Source organism: Apiospora phragmitis, assembly GCF_038363925.1.
Source record: "Apiospora phragmitis strain CBS 135458 chromosome Unknown utg000006l:1.0-5683423.0:1.0-5690449.0, whole genome shotgun sequence".
In the NCBI taxonomy this organism is placed as follows: Eukaryota; Fungi; Ascomycota; class Sordariomycetes; order Amphisphaeriales; family Apiosporaceae; genus Apiospora; species Apiospora phragmitis.
In genome coordinates, this window is record NW_027117404.1 from 1489581 (window position 1) to 1505358 (window position 15778).

At 53.7% G+C, this 15778-nt stretch overlaps 5 protein-coding genes across 5 annotated transcripts; 3 read left to right on the forward strand and 2 right to left on the reverse strand.

The window, feature by feature from the left end:
- Window positions 1-257: 257 nt before the first annotated feature.
- Window positions 258-1108, forward strand: PG994_005753 (uncharacterized protein; the record flags this gene model as incomplete). The annotated part of the gene is made up of 3 exons (XM_066857162.1): window positions 258-347; window positions 436-968; window positions 1039-1108. 3 exons carry the CDS (start codon window positions 258-260, stop codon window positions 1106-1108), a joined length of 693 nt encoding a protein of 230 aa, XP_066716431.1.
- A 1923-nt stretch (window positions 1109-3031) lies between these two features.
- On the forward strand, window positions 3032-5493 carry PG994_005754 (uncharacterized protein; the record flags this gene model as incomplete). Its single annotated transcript, XM_066857163.1, is given in 5 exon segments — window positions 3032-4277; window positions 4338-4771; window positions 4786-4931; window positions 5012-5133; window positions 5234-5493. 5 exon segments carry the CDS (start codon window positions 3032-3034, stop codon window positions 5491-5493), a joined length of 2208 nt encoding a protein of 735 aa, XP_066716432.1.
- Window positions 5494-7295: 1802 nt separating this feature from the next.
- PG994_005755 (indoleamine 2-3-dioxygenase family protein) lies at window positions 7296-9097 on the forward strand (the record flags this gene model as incomplete). Its single annotated transcript, XM_066857164.1, is given in 3 exon segments — window positions 7296-7461; window positions 7479-7743; window positions 8086-9097. The coding sequence occupies 3 exon segments, from the start codon at window positions 7296-7298 to the stop codon at window positions 9095-9097; spliced, it is 1443 nt and encodes a 480-aa protein (XP_066716433.1).
- A 416-nt stretch (window positions 9098-9513) lies between these two features.
- Window positions 9514-11913, reverse strand: PG994_005756 (transketolase; the record flags this gene model as incomplete). The annotated part of the gene is made up of 4 exons (XM_066857165.1): window positions 9514-11289; window positions 11348-11432; window positions 11490-11632; window positions 11860-11913. The coding sequence occupies 4 exons, from the start codon at window positions 11911-11913 to the stop codon at window positions 9514-9516; spliced, it is 2058 nt and encodes a 685-aa protein (XP_066716434.1).
- A 2359-nt stretch (window positions 11914-14272) lies between these two features.
- Window positions 14273-14755, reverse strand: PG994_005757 (uncharacterized protein; the record flags this gene model as incomplete). The annotated part of the gene is made up of 1 exon (XM_066857166.1): window positions 14273-14755. One exon carries the CDS (start codon window positions 14753-14755, stop codon window positions 14273-14275), a length of 483 nt encoding a protein of 160 aa, XP_066716435.1.
- Window positions 14756-15778: the final 1023 nt, after the last annotated feature.

A 15778-nucleotide genomic window follows, 5' to 3' on the forward strand; every position in this document is an offset into this window, starting at 1 on the left:
AACGCGGTCTTTCCACCCGGCCACTGTCACTGTGGCCGTAAGCATGTAAATGGGCTACACCCCACCTGCGGTCAGACTGTACTTGCAGGACCCTAGCGCATAAGACCGAGCCGCTAATATTGGTGCAAGGTTTAGCGATTTCAATACGTCAGTCTGTCAGTGTCAGTCCTCGCCGCACTTTTCTCCCGTTGCAATTGCATTGTCAACAAACATCTTCACTTGGAGTTTGCGAGACCGCTGTCACTAGAGACTTCACTATGTTGTTGACAAGGCTCCGGCCAGTTTCAATGCTCAATGGCCTTTCGTCCCGTCGATTGGTCTCAACTTTATCCAATAACCGCCACATTGTAAGCTCAAGAGCTATCCTATCGAACGTAGTGCTTCTGTATACCCAACCAAGACAATTGCTTACACGGATTATTCTTGAAACTCTAGAAAATATTCCCGAATGCGTCGATAAGCAATACCTACCTACTAACTTACCTCGACACAAATCCTCCATCCCAGAGACTCGCCATCGGGCGCTCGACCGCCAATCCGCCCACGCCCCAGTCCTTCAGCGAGAACCACGAGTTTCTCTCGATACTCAACGAAGTCCTCGCCAAGCATGCCGCACAAGACCCGCAGCTCCAGAGCCAGGCGCAGGCCTTTGCCGGTCCTGGCGGTGCTACATTAGGGTCCGGGGGCGCCTTCTTCCCCCAACAGCGTCGCAAAGGCCGTGCAGCCGGTCTCGGGGCCGGGGGCGGTGCTGGAGGCGGCGGAGGAGGGGGTGCAAGTGCACAGGGTGGTGCTGGCGGCGGTGGTGTGGGCGGCCACGTCCATCTGAGCGATATGCGGAACCCACCCGACTACGGCCGGATCGCCTGGCCCGAGGATATCCTGGGAAGCATCGAGGTGGACGGGTCAGGTCAGATTGTAGGCGAGTTCCAGCCGAGCGGCACTTATCGCGTCATCACCAACGAAGGAATGTGAGTCACGTCTTTTCTTCTACACTGCCCACTGTGGACTTATCAGCAGCTAACCACATACACCCCAAAGTCTGGGCTTGAGTGACTTCATAGGAACGAAGCTTGTGGAAAGACTCCAGACGGAAGAGAGGAAAGGCTAGCTAGGTAAGGGTGGGAATGATGTTGCTGGACGCTACTATTCCTTCCGTGTAGGGGGGTGATCGATCCCCCGGGTGCTCCCGACTCTGTGTATATGTACCATCACTGTATAATCACACTTCCAATGCATACGACGTATGTATGATCTGAACTATTTTACCAAACTAATGGGATTTGCTATATCTCCGGTACCAGGCGGGCTGTGCATTGGGACCTGCATCGCTGAGGCCACGTTGATGGGATGGAAAGCATGGTTTGACGTGTCCATTACACTTCTGCGGCAGAGACAAATCGTTGGGACTCAACGAATGCTTGGTTGCTGGATATGCAGGCTGTACCGCTTGCGGTAAGTCTAGGTGGCTTGTACATGTGAGGCGCGCGAACTGAGATCTGAGCCGTGTCTGCATGGAACCCAACATGTGAAGGCACTTGCATCCAAGAAGTCGGTTCCTGACACAAATCCTGCGGGCAGCCCGCTATGTTGCCGTACGACAGCGACACAGCAGCATATCAAATACATACGTATATATTGTGAATGGGAAGAGGTTGACTCTCGGAATCGTTATAAGGCCATCCATGCATTTGCCAATAAGAACAGAATGTAGCCAGTTATCCTACCTCTCTCTATCTAGCCCGTCACTGAGGACCGAGGTGACGTGAACGCGCATATGTAAGGCTTACTCTATCAGTATCAAATATTGGTCGTCCGTCTCTGTCAGGGAGGAAATGCGATCTTGGTGTGTTCATCATTAACCTATTTCCGAGCGCAACTTGACAAACATGACTGGCCAGGCCGGGAGGAACCCCGTCATCCATGGGAGCCGTGCCCAGCCGAGAGCTCTTCAGTCTGGTGATGTTCTCCCAAAGGAACTACATATGGCCATGTGCATGTGCGAGGTCATGGTCATCCGTCCAGCGGGATATAGCCAGCCAATAATGAATGCCTCTTCCCGCTGTTTGAGGTTACACAGGAATGACAGGTTATTTTCTCTGCTATTTTCTTTTCGTAAGCAAATGCAGTTTTGGATTCTCAGCAACCGGTAGTTCTATTATTGCGTGTGTGTATATGAACATTTCTCTTTGGACAACCTTGACTGCACCCGCTCACACACGCAAAGACACAGGGCTTAGATACCGAGGGGCCTAAGCTAGGCTAGGCCGGGCTAGCCAACTACAAAATGTAACACTGGCGTTCAAGAGATATTGAGCCCAGCACTGAGCAACCCATCGTCAACGGCCTGGCGGAAGAGTCAATTCCTTCCTTATGCGGGGTCATGGTCAGGTTTCCTTGTAAAACTCGGCTTTCGAGTTCACCAGGTGCCAGGAAAAAAGAAACAAGCAGTAAAAGGGCCCACCTACTTGGAGTTCTTGGGTAAAGTAGGTTGCAAGTGTAAGTAACATGTGTTCTTCTTTTGATGTTCGGCTGTCGCTATCGTACATAGCTCACGTCACTTATCTGCGCAGTCGAGTGGAATTGTTCGGTGCATCGAATCGATTGATGCTCGGATGATTGGGAGGATCAAATGGATCAGTTAGGTACCTTCAGTGATGTAGTTAGGCTGGCTCAACCTACAGTAGGTACTTGTAGGTACTGCCTTTTCAATTAGTCTGAACTCCGAGGCTCTTTTAGAGGAACAACTAGCTCTCTCAACCCCCCCAGAAGAGCGGAGGGGCAGCCCTTGTTGCGCATCCCAATTGGCACCCACACTGCCCACCACCGCCCCTCCTCCACTTCTCTCTACCTTATCTTTCCCTAGGGGCCTTACCTTACCAATACGTACGCTCGAATGGGTAGCAGCAAGTAATTCTAGCCAAGGTTACTTCACCCTTCTCATGACGACCTCATCGACCACCGCCCTCCTCCTTCCCCAACCCTCCTCAACCTCGTCGTCACCGTCATTCCTCAAGAGTCCGTTTTCCTCGACATGGCGCCCAGACCCTATGACGAGGAGGAACTCTCCATTTCCCTTTCGCCCTCCCAAATTCGACGCCGCGTGCCCGAGATCAATGTGACGTCGCATCCGACATCCGAGACCGCTGCCGCCCGCAATGGTGCGAGCAATCAACCACGCACCAGCCCCATACAGCCCGGCGCCCCGGGCCAGCAGCGCGACAAAGTCAGGCTGGAAGCCCGCGTCGGCCAATACAACATCATTCGCACCCTGGGCGAGGGCTCCTTCGGCAAGGTCAAGCTCGCCGTCCACCGGAGCACTGGCCAGCAGGTCGCCCTCAAGATCATCGCCCGTAAGAAGCTCATCAGCCGGGACATGGTCGGCCGCGTCGAACGCGAGATCGAATACCTGCAACTGCTGCGCCATCCCCACATCATCAAGCTCTACACCGTCATCAAGACCCCCAATGAGATCATCATGGTGCTGGAGTATGCCGGCGGCGAGCTGTTCGACTACATCGTCTCCCATGGCCGCATGCAAGAGGAGAAGGCCCGCCGCTTCTTCCAGCAGATGTTGTGTGCCGTCGAGTACTGCCATAGGCACAAGGTGGTGCATCGCGATCTCAAACCAGAAAACCTGCTCCTGGACGACAGCCTCAATGTCAAGATTGCCGACTTCGGTCTTAGCAATATTATGACCGATGGCAACTTTCTCAAAACTAGTTGTGGCAGTCCCAACTACGCAGCTCCTGAAGTTATTAGCGGGAAGCTCTATGCCGGGCCTGAGGTGGACGTTTGGAGCTGTGGCGTGATTCTATATGTACTGCTTATAGGGAGGCTCCCCTTTGATGACGACCATATCCCTAGTCTGTTTGCCAAGATTCAACGTGGTGTCTTCACGATACCCAGCTGGTGCCCGGACGATGCGCAGAAGTTGATTAGGAAGATGTTGGTGGTGAACCCCATGCATCGGGCCACTATCGAAGAAATCCGCTTGGATCCCTGGTTCCTGAGAGACCTGCCTGCTTATCTCGCTCCGCCGGTCGAGGAGTTCCTGAATACGGGCGTGGACCCTAACAAGGCCATTCAGCCTAGTGATATCGCGCCACATGCACCTCAGCGGGTACAGGAGAAGCTGCATAACGAGGTCACGGAAAAGATCAGTAAGACCATGGGATATGGCAAGAAGGATGTAGAGGAAGCGCTTGGCGCCGATGAGCCATCCGCCATCAAGGATGCTTACATGATTGTGCGCGAGAATAAGCTGATGCAAGTGAATCGTAAGTTACCGTGGGCATCAAGTTCTCCTGCGTCTGAGTCGTTCTTAACAATGTGGTTAGCCGCTTACGGCACCGGGTCTGATAATCCATTCTTCGCAACCTCACCACCGACAGTATCTCATGAAGAGAACATGGCAGGCGTGAACGCTACGATCAAGGAGGCGACCGCTCAGGGGATGGAACTCTCAGAGTCACAAGCAAGCCCACTCAACGAGTCGGCCCGGTCGACGACCTCGACAATCACCAGCAACTCGCCACGAGGATATATTAGCAAAGTTGGCATTCTCCCCACCAGCCTGCCGGCCTTGCACAAGGAGTATCTGGAACGCCAGAACGCTGGTATTGAGGAGCCTCTGAACAGCCAACCCGTCCCAGACATACCACTACAGCCACGAACACCTCAAGAGCAGCAGGAAGCTGTGCGGCGCTTGAAACCACATTCCAAGAGTGCTGTGAAGCTCGACGATGGGGCACGCCCACAAACCATGACACCAGTAGCCCGAAAAAGATGAAACCTCTACGGTGGCAGTTTGGTATTCGGTCACGGAATGCTCCCTGGGAAGCATTGTTGTGCATTTACAAAGCTCTTTCCAAGCTGAAGGCATCCTGGATCGTGGACGAGAACTATGAAAAACTGCAAGGCGAAGGCGAACAGTAAGCTCAATTCCTCACAACACTTGAACAAGGCACTAATTCTGGTAGCGATGGCAGTCATTACAAGTCGCCCCATAAAGGTTCCAGGATCCGTATGCGGGCATGTCAGCCAACGACATTGATGTAGCCACATTCGACCCCATCAAGTACTACCGTTTACCCGCAGACCCATGGCACATCGTCTGTCGGTGGAAGAAAGAAGGTAACTAATTCGTCCATCTATGGGGAGCGAAACCCATACCCCACAAGATTCTTGGCTGCTAACCCGATGGTAGATCTTCGTAAATCTGCCGTATCGACAGGAGCAGCTTCCTCGGACACGGCTTCCGAGAAGAACACCCACGTCTACTCGGTGCTCGACAATCGTAAACAAGACTTTGTCTACATGCGCATGGAGATCCAGATCTACGAGATGGAGTATGGCGTCTACCTCGTCGACTTCAAGTGCACCGGATACGAGCGACAGGACGGGACCATGCTGGAGGAGAAGGACGTCATGAGCCCCTTTCCTTTTCTCGACATGGCCGCCAGGCTCATTATGCAGCTGGCGGAAGCTGATTAAGAGTACAATACGATGTGTTATGTTATATTTATGCACGGTTCGCTGGGTTCCTTGAGCGTCTCCTTTCGACGGCTATGGTTTCCCCCGGAAGGGTTTCGCCCTCACCGCAAAGCCCTCCAAGTACTTGCGTTGCATACTGTCAACTTGGCATGGCGGCTCACTAAAACCTTAATAGGGAAAAGGGCAGGCAGACGACAGCTGCGGTATCGACATGGAATGGTCTTGGGGGGTATCGGGATCCGAAATCATCACACACATTGCGTCGGAGTTATACATGGATGGGGTCTTGATGAAGCACATGGAAAGGAAACATGCGAGAGGGGCTCAATGGCGCGGAGTTTGCTATACCCAAGGTGGACTGATTATGTTTGGCTTCAATTTTGCTGGATGACGGGTATTCTTGATTTTTGGGTTCAGGGATCTTGACTGTTCGATGATATGGTGGGAAGAGTGATGAAGGGAGGAGGAACAAGACAGCATACTTGATAGATGGCGGGCGGCTACGATGTGTCGTTTCAAACGGCATTGGCGCGGGCATCAGTAGGAGTATGTCGTATATGCGCTGCGAATCAATTGAGAATCTAAATGTTCGGATATTTCCCGCGGTCACGGTGTATAAGAAGGAAGAGACAGGTGACTGACTATACCGATACTACCTACGTAAGGATACACCCAAGTCATTTTTGACCTGGGGTGAACCCTTGGCCTTATCATCTATTGAAGGGAATTTGTTGGCTAAGGAATTTAAAATAAATGTCTTGTGGACTGAAGGACGCCGGGGGTTTCACCTGAACCCCGTCCGTGGCTGATAAGAAGATTTGGTTGCGAGTCATGCCTTGTTCACGTGAGTGGCCGGAAAGATTCCGGCCACAAGATCGGTCAAGGCCGGGTTTGAGTGGAGATGGGTCAACGACTGGAAGGACGTGCGAGGCATTCCATTACTAACAAATGCTAGTCTTCGCCCTCCTATTCGATCTCGGCTCCGGGCTACACAGAACTCCAGACTATGTGTCACGGCATTATCTCGTCTGGGGAAATTACGAAATGTAAACGTCTTTGTCTTCGCCGGAACATACAGCCATCCCGACCACCACCAAGATATTGACCAGCACTCTGGACTGGAAGGAGACATACCTACATACGGAACGCCGCAGCCCAACTCAGCTGGAGAAGTTTAGCTTATTAAGTGTAGTATTGATGGATGTGCAAGTCAGCTTCTTGCCGGTCCGAAACTCTACGGGGGGAAAAACACAAAAAGTGACAAACGCGCAGTAGCAACACAGCGGCGGATAAGGGTCCCAGTCATGGAGCAAGGGACAAACAAAAGCCACTTGGAACCTTGACGACGGGATTGAGCGAGTATTTGCTCCGAATGATTGCGGTATCGGTATTGTGAGCAGATAAGCGTGTGCTAGAGATTGGCAATGATGACCGGTCTGCCCCCGCTCAGGGCTTGGTGTTGTGGCCGGAAAGATTCCGGCCACGATGTATATTAGCGGACGCTTCGGCCGGCCGGTGTTGGAGTTTGACTTTCACCTTCATCCAACACCAGAAAACCACAATCCCCCTCCAACGATAAACACTCCGTCGAGCTCAGGGCTACACAAGGCGCAAGTGCCACTTGAACCCGGTCAAGCAATATTACCCCTTTATACCAAATCAACCCTCCCCCTTATTGGCACTCCCTCATCTTTCCTCCTCGGGCTTTCCATCATACACACAAGGGCCAGCCAACCACCCAACCAACAACAACTTGGCCACTTCTTGTCCACTATATCAACAGCAACAACAACAACAACAACATGGGTTCCCTCTCCGCCCCCGCCCCCTTCACCGTCCTAACGGACGCCCAGCCCGACAACACGTCGCTACCAGCCTTCATGGTATCGACAACGCGAGGTTTCCTGCCGCGCATGGAGCCCGTAGTCGAGCTGCCGCCGGTCTTTGCCAAGGTCGAGTCCCTGCTCAGTCGGATGCCCGTCAAGACGCTGTGGGGGAGCCGGGCCTGCTGGCGCACGGCCAGTTCGGCGACGCCGTGCTGGCCGAGCTCGAGGACCTGACCGAGGCCGTCGACGCCCACAAGGACGACCTCGTCCTGCAGAACGCGCTCTACCGCGACTACTCGTTCATGGCCTCGGCCTACCTGCTCGAGCCCTGCCACATGCGCTTCCTCAAGGGCGAGGGGTACGGGCTTGCGCGGGACCGGCTGCCCGCCGCGCTGGCGAGGCCGATCGCTCGGTCTGCTGAGCTGTAAGTTTCCATTCTCTTTCAAGATCTCTTCCTCCCTCTTCCTGATACCATCCATCCACCTTTCTTTTCTTATGCCCCTTGGCTTTGATCACACCATCCTTGCCTTTCACCTTGTTATAACTTGTGGAAGTATAAGGGCCACCATCGCCCCTTTCCCTTTCAACAACATACCTGCCTACATCACCCACTCTTGTCTTCTACCATGTATCAAATAGAAGCCACAAGCATCTCTCATCTCTACCAGTCCATCTTTTCCTTCCTTCATAAGTCTCTTATCGTGGAAACCGTTCCCAAGCACAGTATCATTTTCTCCTCTTAACTAACGCATCATCCACTCCACAGCTGTGGCTTCAAGCCCTTCATGGAGTACGCCGGCTCCTACGCCCTCTTCAACTACAAGCTCATGGACCCGGCCCGGGGCCTGGCCTACGACAACCTGCGGCTGATCCGGGCCTTCGAGCACGGCCTGGACCCGACCTCGTCCGAGGCCGGCTTCGTGCTGACCCACGTCGCCATGGTGTCGCACTCGGGCGCCCTAGTCGAGGGCGTCGTAAACTCGCTGGCCGCCGCATCCTCCACCGCCCCGTCCTCCTCGCGGCGGACGTCCTTCAACGCCGGCCTGCAGTCCATCCTCGGCGCCCTGCTCAAGGTCAACGGCGCCATGGAGGGCATGTGGGACGTCTCGAAGCCGCGGTCCTACACCTCATTCCGCACCTTCATCTTCGGCATCACGTCGCAGAGCATGTTCCCCCACGGCGTCGTGTACGAGGGCATCGGCGACGACGACGCCCCCCAAAGCTTCCGCGGCGAGTCCGGCGCCAACGACTCCATGATCCCCCTCATGGACAACTTCCTCGGCATCGCCATGCCCAACACGCCGCTGACGGCCATCCTCAAGGACTTCCGTTCCTACCGCCCGGGCAACCACCGCGAGTTCCTCGAGTGGGTGGCGCACGAGCAGGCGCGCTGCGGCCTGCGCGAGTACGCCCTGAGCGCCGCCACCACGCCCGCCGACGCCGACCACGCCGAGGTCCTCGAGAGCCGCCGCCTCTGGCTCAAGATCCAAAACCAGGTCCGCGACTTTCGCTGGCGCCACTGGTGCTTCGCCCGCGAGTACATCCTCAAGCAGACGACGCACCCGACCGCCACGGGCGGCAGTCCCATCGTCACCTGGCTGCCCAACCAGCTGCTGGCCGTGATGGAGGACATGATCGAGATGCACAAGCTCATCGGCGGCAGCGACGGCGGCCTCGGCATCGAGTGCGAGGACATCATGGAGCAAGTGCAGAGGCAGCGGGACACCCTAAACAAGGAGGTGGCCAAGTATTGCGCCGAAAGGGGCGTGACTCGATAGATAGATAGGCTTTTAAATGAAATTTCAAGTTACAAGGCAGGCAGACCATCCAAGCTGTGTTAAGCATTAAGTGTTGTATAAGCCTTGAAGCTGTGTCTGTCCACTGTACTTTCGCAATATCTCCAATCAACTATGCTGCTAAGCCAGCCGAGTTGATGCATTGCCATGTCGCATTAAACGAGCGCAGTATTATGTAGAAGCTCGTTGATTGGTGCTGACAGTCACATTCAGTGTAGAGACGCAACGGGTGTAGTCATTAAATCACAGCTTTCGAGGGAAAAGTCTTGGGTATTTGTTCGTCAAAGATCTTGCATTTGTCTTTCGCTATTTTACCCTCCTAAAGTCTATATACCAGTGCCATCAAGTCATGCTGAATCATCATTGAATTACGTATCTTTACCACGCAACATCTAAATCTAGATAAGCTGCTGGAAAGCGCGGTTGATCGGCGAGCGAACATTAGGAACGCTCTTCCAGAAGTCCACGGTGGCAACGGCTCTCTTGGAGATACCCTCGGGGGTGAACTCGAACTTCTTGTACACATCCATGTAGGCACCCGAGGCACCGAAGCGGTTGATACCGAACTGCTCGTGGGTGTAACGCTCCCAGCCCATGGTGCTCATGACCTCAACGGACAGAGACGGGATACCGTCGGGCAGGACGCTGAGTCTGTACTCCTTGCTCTGGGCATCGAAGACCTCGAAGCAAGGCATCGAGACGATACGGGCCTTGATGTTGTGCTTCTCGGCAAGGTACTTGACGGCATCCACGCAGATGCAGACCTCGGAACCAGTCGAGACCAGGGTAACGTCAGCACCCTCAACCTCGTGCAGAACGTAACCACCCTTGGCAGCGTTGACGATGGTGGAGCCCTCAAGCTGGGGCAGGTTCTGTCGGGACAGAGCAATGATGCTAGGGGTGTGCTTCTGAGTAAGAGCGACGTAGTAGGCAGCGCTGGTCTCGTTGCCATCAGCAGGGCGCCAGACCATGCAGTTGGGGAGAGCACGGAAGTGGGCCAGAGTCTCGATAGGCTGATGCGTAGGACCATCCTCACCAAGACCAATGGAGTCGTGGGTGGCGACCCAGATGGTACGGATCTGAGACAGGGCAGACAGGCGGACGGCGCCAGCAGCATAAGAAACGAAGTTCAGGAAGGTACCACCGTAAGGGATGATGGTACCGTAGGCGGCCAGACCGTTCATGATGGCACCCATACCGTGCTCACGGACACCATAGCGGATGTAGCGGCCGGAGTAGTCGCCAAGGCCAGTGGAGGGGGGCTGGAAGTCAACGGCATCCTTCCAGCGAGTCAGGTTAGAGCCAGTCAAGTCGGCAGAACCACCAACAAGCTCGGGAAGAGCTTGGTGAATCTTCTGGAGGACGATTTCTGACAGCTTTCGCGAGGCGACAGCGGAATCTGAGGGGGTGTAGGTGGGGAGGTTCTTCTCCCAGCCCTCGGGGAGCTCACCCTTCTGGCGGCGAAGGAGGTCGGCATGCTTAGCCTGGTGCTTCTCGCCGTACTTGGCGAACATCTTGTTCCACTCCTCCTCAGCAGCGGCACCCTCGGCAGCGTGCTTGTTGTACAGGTCGTAAACTTCCTGAGGAACGGCGAAGCTCTGCTCGGGGTTGAAGCCGAACTTCTGCTTCAGCTGCTTGATGTCATCGGCCTTCAGGGGCGAACCGTGAACGCCGTGGGTACCCTGGTTGAGCGAACCGAAGCCAATAGTGGTTCGGAGCTTGATCATGGAAGGCTTGTCCTTGACCTCCTGGCACTTCTTGATAGCGGTAGCAATGCCGTCAAGGTCGTTGTCGCCATCATCGACGACGACGACGTGCCAGCCATAGGCCTCGTATCGCTTAATGGTGTCCTCAGTGAAAGCGACGTTGGTGTCACCATCAATGGAGATATGGTTGTCATCGTAGATGGCAATCAGGTTGCCAAGCTGCAAGTGGCCAGCCAGAGAGGAAGCCTCGCCGGAAACACCCTCCATCAAGCAACCATCACCCATGAAAGTGTAAGTGTAGTTGTCGACGATGGGGAAGCCATCCTCGTTGAAGGTAGCGGCAGTGTGGGCCTGAGCGATGGCAAGACCAACGGCGTTGGAGATACCCTGGCCAAGAGGACCAGTGGTGACTTCAATACCGGGGGTGTCGTGGGCCTTGGGGTGACCGGGTGTGATGCTGTCAACAGTCTACGAGCAAGGCATTAGTACGAGATATTTGGGAAGGCAGGATCTTGGTTATACATACTCGGAACTTCTTGAGGTCGTCGATGCTCAGCTCGTATCCGTAGAGGTGGAGGAGGGCATATTGAAGCATGCAGCCGTGTCCGTTCCTAGAAGACGACTGTTGTCAGTATGCAGTTTCCCACGAGCTGTATGGAGCGACTTACGAGAGGACGAAGCGATCGCGGTTGAGCCACTTGGGGTTCTTGGGGTTGAACTTCATGAAGTTGTTGAAGAGGACGTGGGCGACCGGCGCCATACCCATAGGCGCACCAGGGTGGCCGGAGTTGGAGTGGAACGTGGCATCGGCCTAGAGAAATTGCGGTCAGTATGAAGTCTCTCGATTCGTAGGTAAGACAGTAGTGCGATCGCAGGGCAATTGCTGTTGGTTGATCGTGAAGGCCTCCTCATGACGTTTGTTGAGCCATCAACAAATCATGGAGGGGCAGATGTGCCAATTGGGCGAGGGCGGGGGCGGGGTGACGAGATTTTGCTCGCAAGAAGCCAGAGGAAGGGACAGGAGGGGAAAATACTCACGGCCAGCGTTCGGATGGTGTTGATGGCACGCCAGTCAGTCTCTGTGAAACCCATGATTGCGGTGTTGACGGTGATTCAATCTGGGAAGTAGTGGTATTTCTTGAATGAAAGTGGTTGGTATGGGATAGAGGAGAATAGAACGGAAAGTAGTAGGAAGTGCGGGAAATGCACGATGGGTTAATAAGGCAGCTTGCCTCGACTGTCTAGAGGGGCACTCTCAATGAACACACCTCTGCCACTCAATTCCCACACGCATACCCTCATCGGATCACTGTGGTCCTGACACACTAACGCGACCATCTGGAGACCCATAATCCATTGATCCAATCCATTTCCACCTTGCCCATGGAGTGGGGGTGATTGACTTGGTCCTGTATGTACATCCCACCGCAATGGGCAGATTCACACTCGGGCAGAGGATACTCATGCTGATGTACATCGAACCTTTTCATGCATCGCATTGGCTTGGCCCTTTCTGGCTGCCGTCCACTCCGCCGTATGAGACAAGTCCAGTCTTTTTTTCGCCCCATTCCGCCAGCTCTCCTGCTTCCTGCCCTCCTGCCGGCCTGAGTGGAAGATAGAGAGGGGCAAATCCAGCGAACCTGCCACGGGCTCGGAGCTCTATCGTGTCTATTACAAGGCACTTACCTAGCACTTACAAGCCGATTCCCTGTCTAATGGACCTTCTTCGGCAGCTGCGGTCCCCAAGCTCCCCTCAATATGACGCACTTTGTACCCATCCATGAATACATAGCCAACTAGCTCCCATCAACTTTTTTCCTGCTCACTTTCTATTTTTTCTTCCCTTGCCTGCTTGCCTTCGTCGAATATAGCACAGGCCCGAGTACCTTGGCGGACTCGCTTGCTACCTACTGTAGGTAGCCAACACACGTATCACCCAGCCCGCATAATTCGGCCATAGGCGTAAAGCACAAAGGGTCCATCCACCCTTACTGACATACATACTTGCAGATACTTGCATAGTTGAAACAGCTAGAATATGGCTGAAAGAAGCCAAGTTGAGTTGGCCGTCCTCGACTAATAAAGCGGTGATCGACTGGTTGGTGCTAATGGCAAGTGACTTACATCCAAGGTAAAGACGTATTTTTGTACTCGAGTCAAGGTAAGATGCATACATACATGTGGGCAACCTCCTAGGCACATCGGTAACGGCGAGTAGATGGACGGACAGCGTGAGCCAATCAACCGTACACTGGTTCCGTTGCTCACTCAGCAACACTTTTGGTTACATCCTGCCTCACAGAGCTGTTCCAAGATGCCCTCTTCATCAGTACATAGTATCAAAAAAGCTAGCTCCGGCGGTGATAAATATCCCTTTGTCGTTTCCGGATTTTTTCTGCATCTTGCTAGTCAGCCTGGCCTACTACTTTGTACACACCGGGGACGGTTCGCCGGTCCATCATAATCGTTGGCCTAACGCCGATAGTAGTGAATGCCGTAGAAGTTTTTGCGAGTCAAGGAGCGGTGGAGTGCTGGCCACAAACACGTTGGATAACGAGATCATCTTGTCTTGGCTGTAACCCGGCCGAATCCGCCGGGACACGTTTTGATGGAGCTGCCTCAGTCCGTCCCTCATCTCATTGGCGTGGCTAAATTGCCTACGATGCGGGTCGTGGGAATTCAGCCCGAGAAGCCCGCCAGTCTCGGAGTTTACGCCGCGTCAAACATGGGTCCTATATCAATCTCCAAGTATCTAAAGAAAGGCCTTGCTCCGGGGCTCTGGCTACCAGATTACTCGAAATCTTAAATATTGCTTTGATCCTGTTTTGTTATTGTTCTCACGAATCTGAAGTCGATTTCTACAGCTTGAGAAGGGAACAATAACTTCATACAGACCCCAGGCTCTGTCGATATGCCTTTCCAATATTACTTATATCAAGTGTATTGTCACTCCTTCGTGTCCCAGCAGACATTCAATATGCCCTTATTTGAGTCTGCATACGGAGTGTTCCCTGCAGCATCAGAACCGTCCAACTATGCCTCTCGCACGATTTAATCGGGACGTTGCCCTCTTCCCCTGAGATGTGGCTTCAGAACTAAGAGTTCAAGGTGAATTACACACAGAGATGTAACCCGGGGGATTTCCATCTGACCGCAAGTTCAAGGAGTAATTTATCTCTGTGAAGTTGCTGAACTTTGATCTATTGAGTTGTTAGATATCTGGGGGTTAGGTAGCTTGCTAGCATCGATGTCATTGACTTGTCCAGGTCTTATATAATGGAAATGGAGGGCCGGGACTGTAAGCATTTTATATCGTTTCCACTTACAGTTGCCTATATCCAGTCGCCATGGTTCCTATTGCGCCTCCTTATTTTCATGACACTGTGCTTGAGCCATGTGTTGCTGCGATTAGCTACTGGATCTGGGTTTGCCAAGCAGTGTCTGCTTGTCTTCAAGAGCCAGAATCCGTCCAGCTTGACTGGATGGTCTTTCCTACCCTCTCCAGTCGTGTGCCTGCCCGTCTGGCTTCCAAGGCCGACTCAGAGGTGGGAGCGACCACGGTGCTCAGCAGCATGGGGGCCTCATCAAACCCGCTATCATTCGGAATTTCCGACAACTGCCCCGTCTGGTTAGAGCCACTGGGATGCATCTGGGCATAGGCGGGGATCTCCTGAACAGCGTCGTGTTGAGCAATGTCGGTTTCGATGAAAGAATGAAGGAGAAAAGGCCCATTGCTGGAGTGCTCGACCATGACGCGCTGAGGGCTTCCTAACCCAAGCCGCATGGCCGACTCTTGCACCAACAGGGCAGAATGGGTCAAGGTCGACAGCGCCTGGGCTTGCCGCTGTGATCGAGCCGATGAAATGAGAGGAGTCCTCGTGCGATCTGCGAGGTGTACTGCCAGGCTGGGGTGCTGCGAGGGTAGGTTGGCCATTTCAAAGAAGCCGGGCCTGTGGGCGGGACCGATAGGACAAGTGCAGTATGTATGAAGGGAAGGACTCGCGACTGGGATTCATCGACGCAGGACCAAAGAAACGAAGAAGCGAATGATTGTCAGGCAGTTCCGTGTTTTCCACCGTTTACTTCTTCTGCCTCTGCCTAGGGAATATGCCAAAGATTGAATCGGAGGTGTGATCTACAAAGAGCTGCAGATGGCGTGCGGTGTGATGTTGCTGCCAGGTGTTTCCATCTGCGTGACGGTAACATGCGCAGAGGTCACTAGCAACCTTCGTTATCTGCAAATTGTCATGCACGATGACGCCCGTAGGACGTGTAGGTAGTAGCACTGGTTGCTAACCTCCGGGGCTACAGCATCCATACTGTACAGTACATAGGCTTACCCCACGGAGCCCTGGCTTGACACAGCTGACCGACTCCAGTTGCACTGCTCTTCAGCGTACCTTAGGTAGGTAACCTTAGGTGCTCAGCTGCTCCCTTAGCTCTAGTCGCACATGCGTGCAGTAACCTAATAAAGTCATGAACCGTTGAAACGACATCTCAGCCGGAGCCTAATGAGCGGTTTCATGGGCTTTTGAATTTGAATTGCCTCGACTGTCTAGTTACCGTCGCTCGGCTTGGCTACATACAGAGATCTTCGAGTTGATGCATCCAAGTGGGACACGGCGTTAAACGCCGTAGCCCCCGGCGTAGTTAGTGGTCCCGCGCATAACAATCACCCTGGACCAATTCGCTGATCATCAGCCAAGACCTTTTTGGGAACAACCTGGCCGCAACCGCCAAACGAGGTATCTTCACGAGAGGCAGCGGCTCTATATACGTGCAACATACGGAGCATGGGACTGTCTATTTACGTCTTGTCCGAGAACGTGCATCTTGGAAAGACACTAGCTGCCATTGAATGACACGACAAAAGACAAGGACCGACACGACAAGGGACGACAAGACGCTACCACAATGAGCGGTGGAGCTGTCTCGACCTTACCGGGGCCCCGTCCGC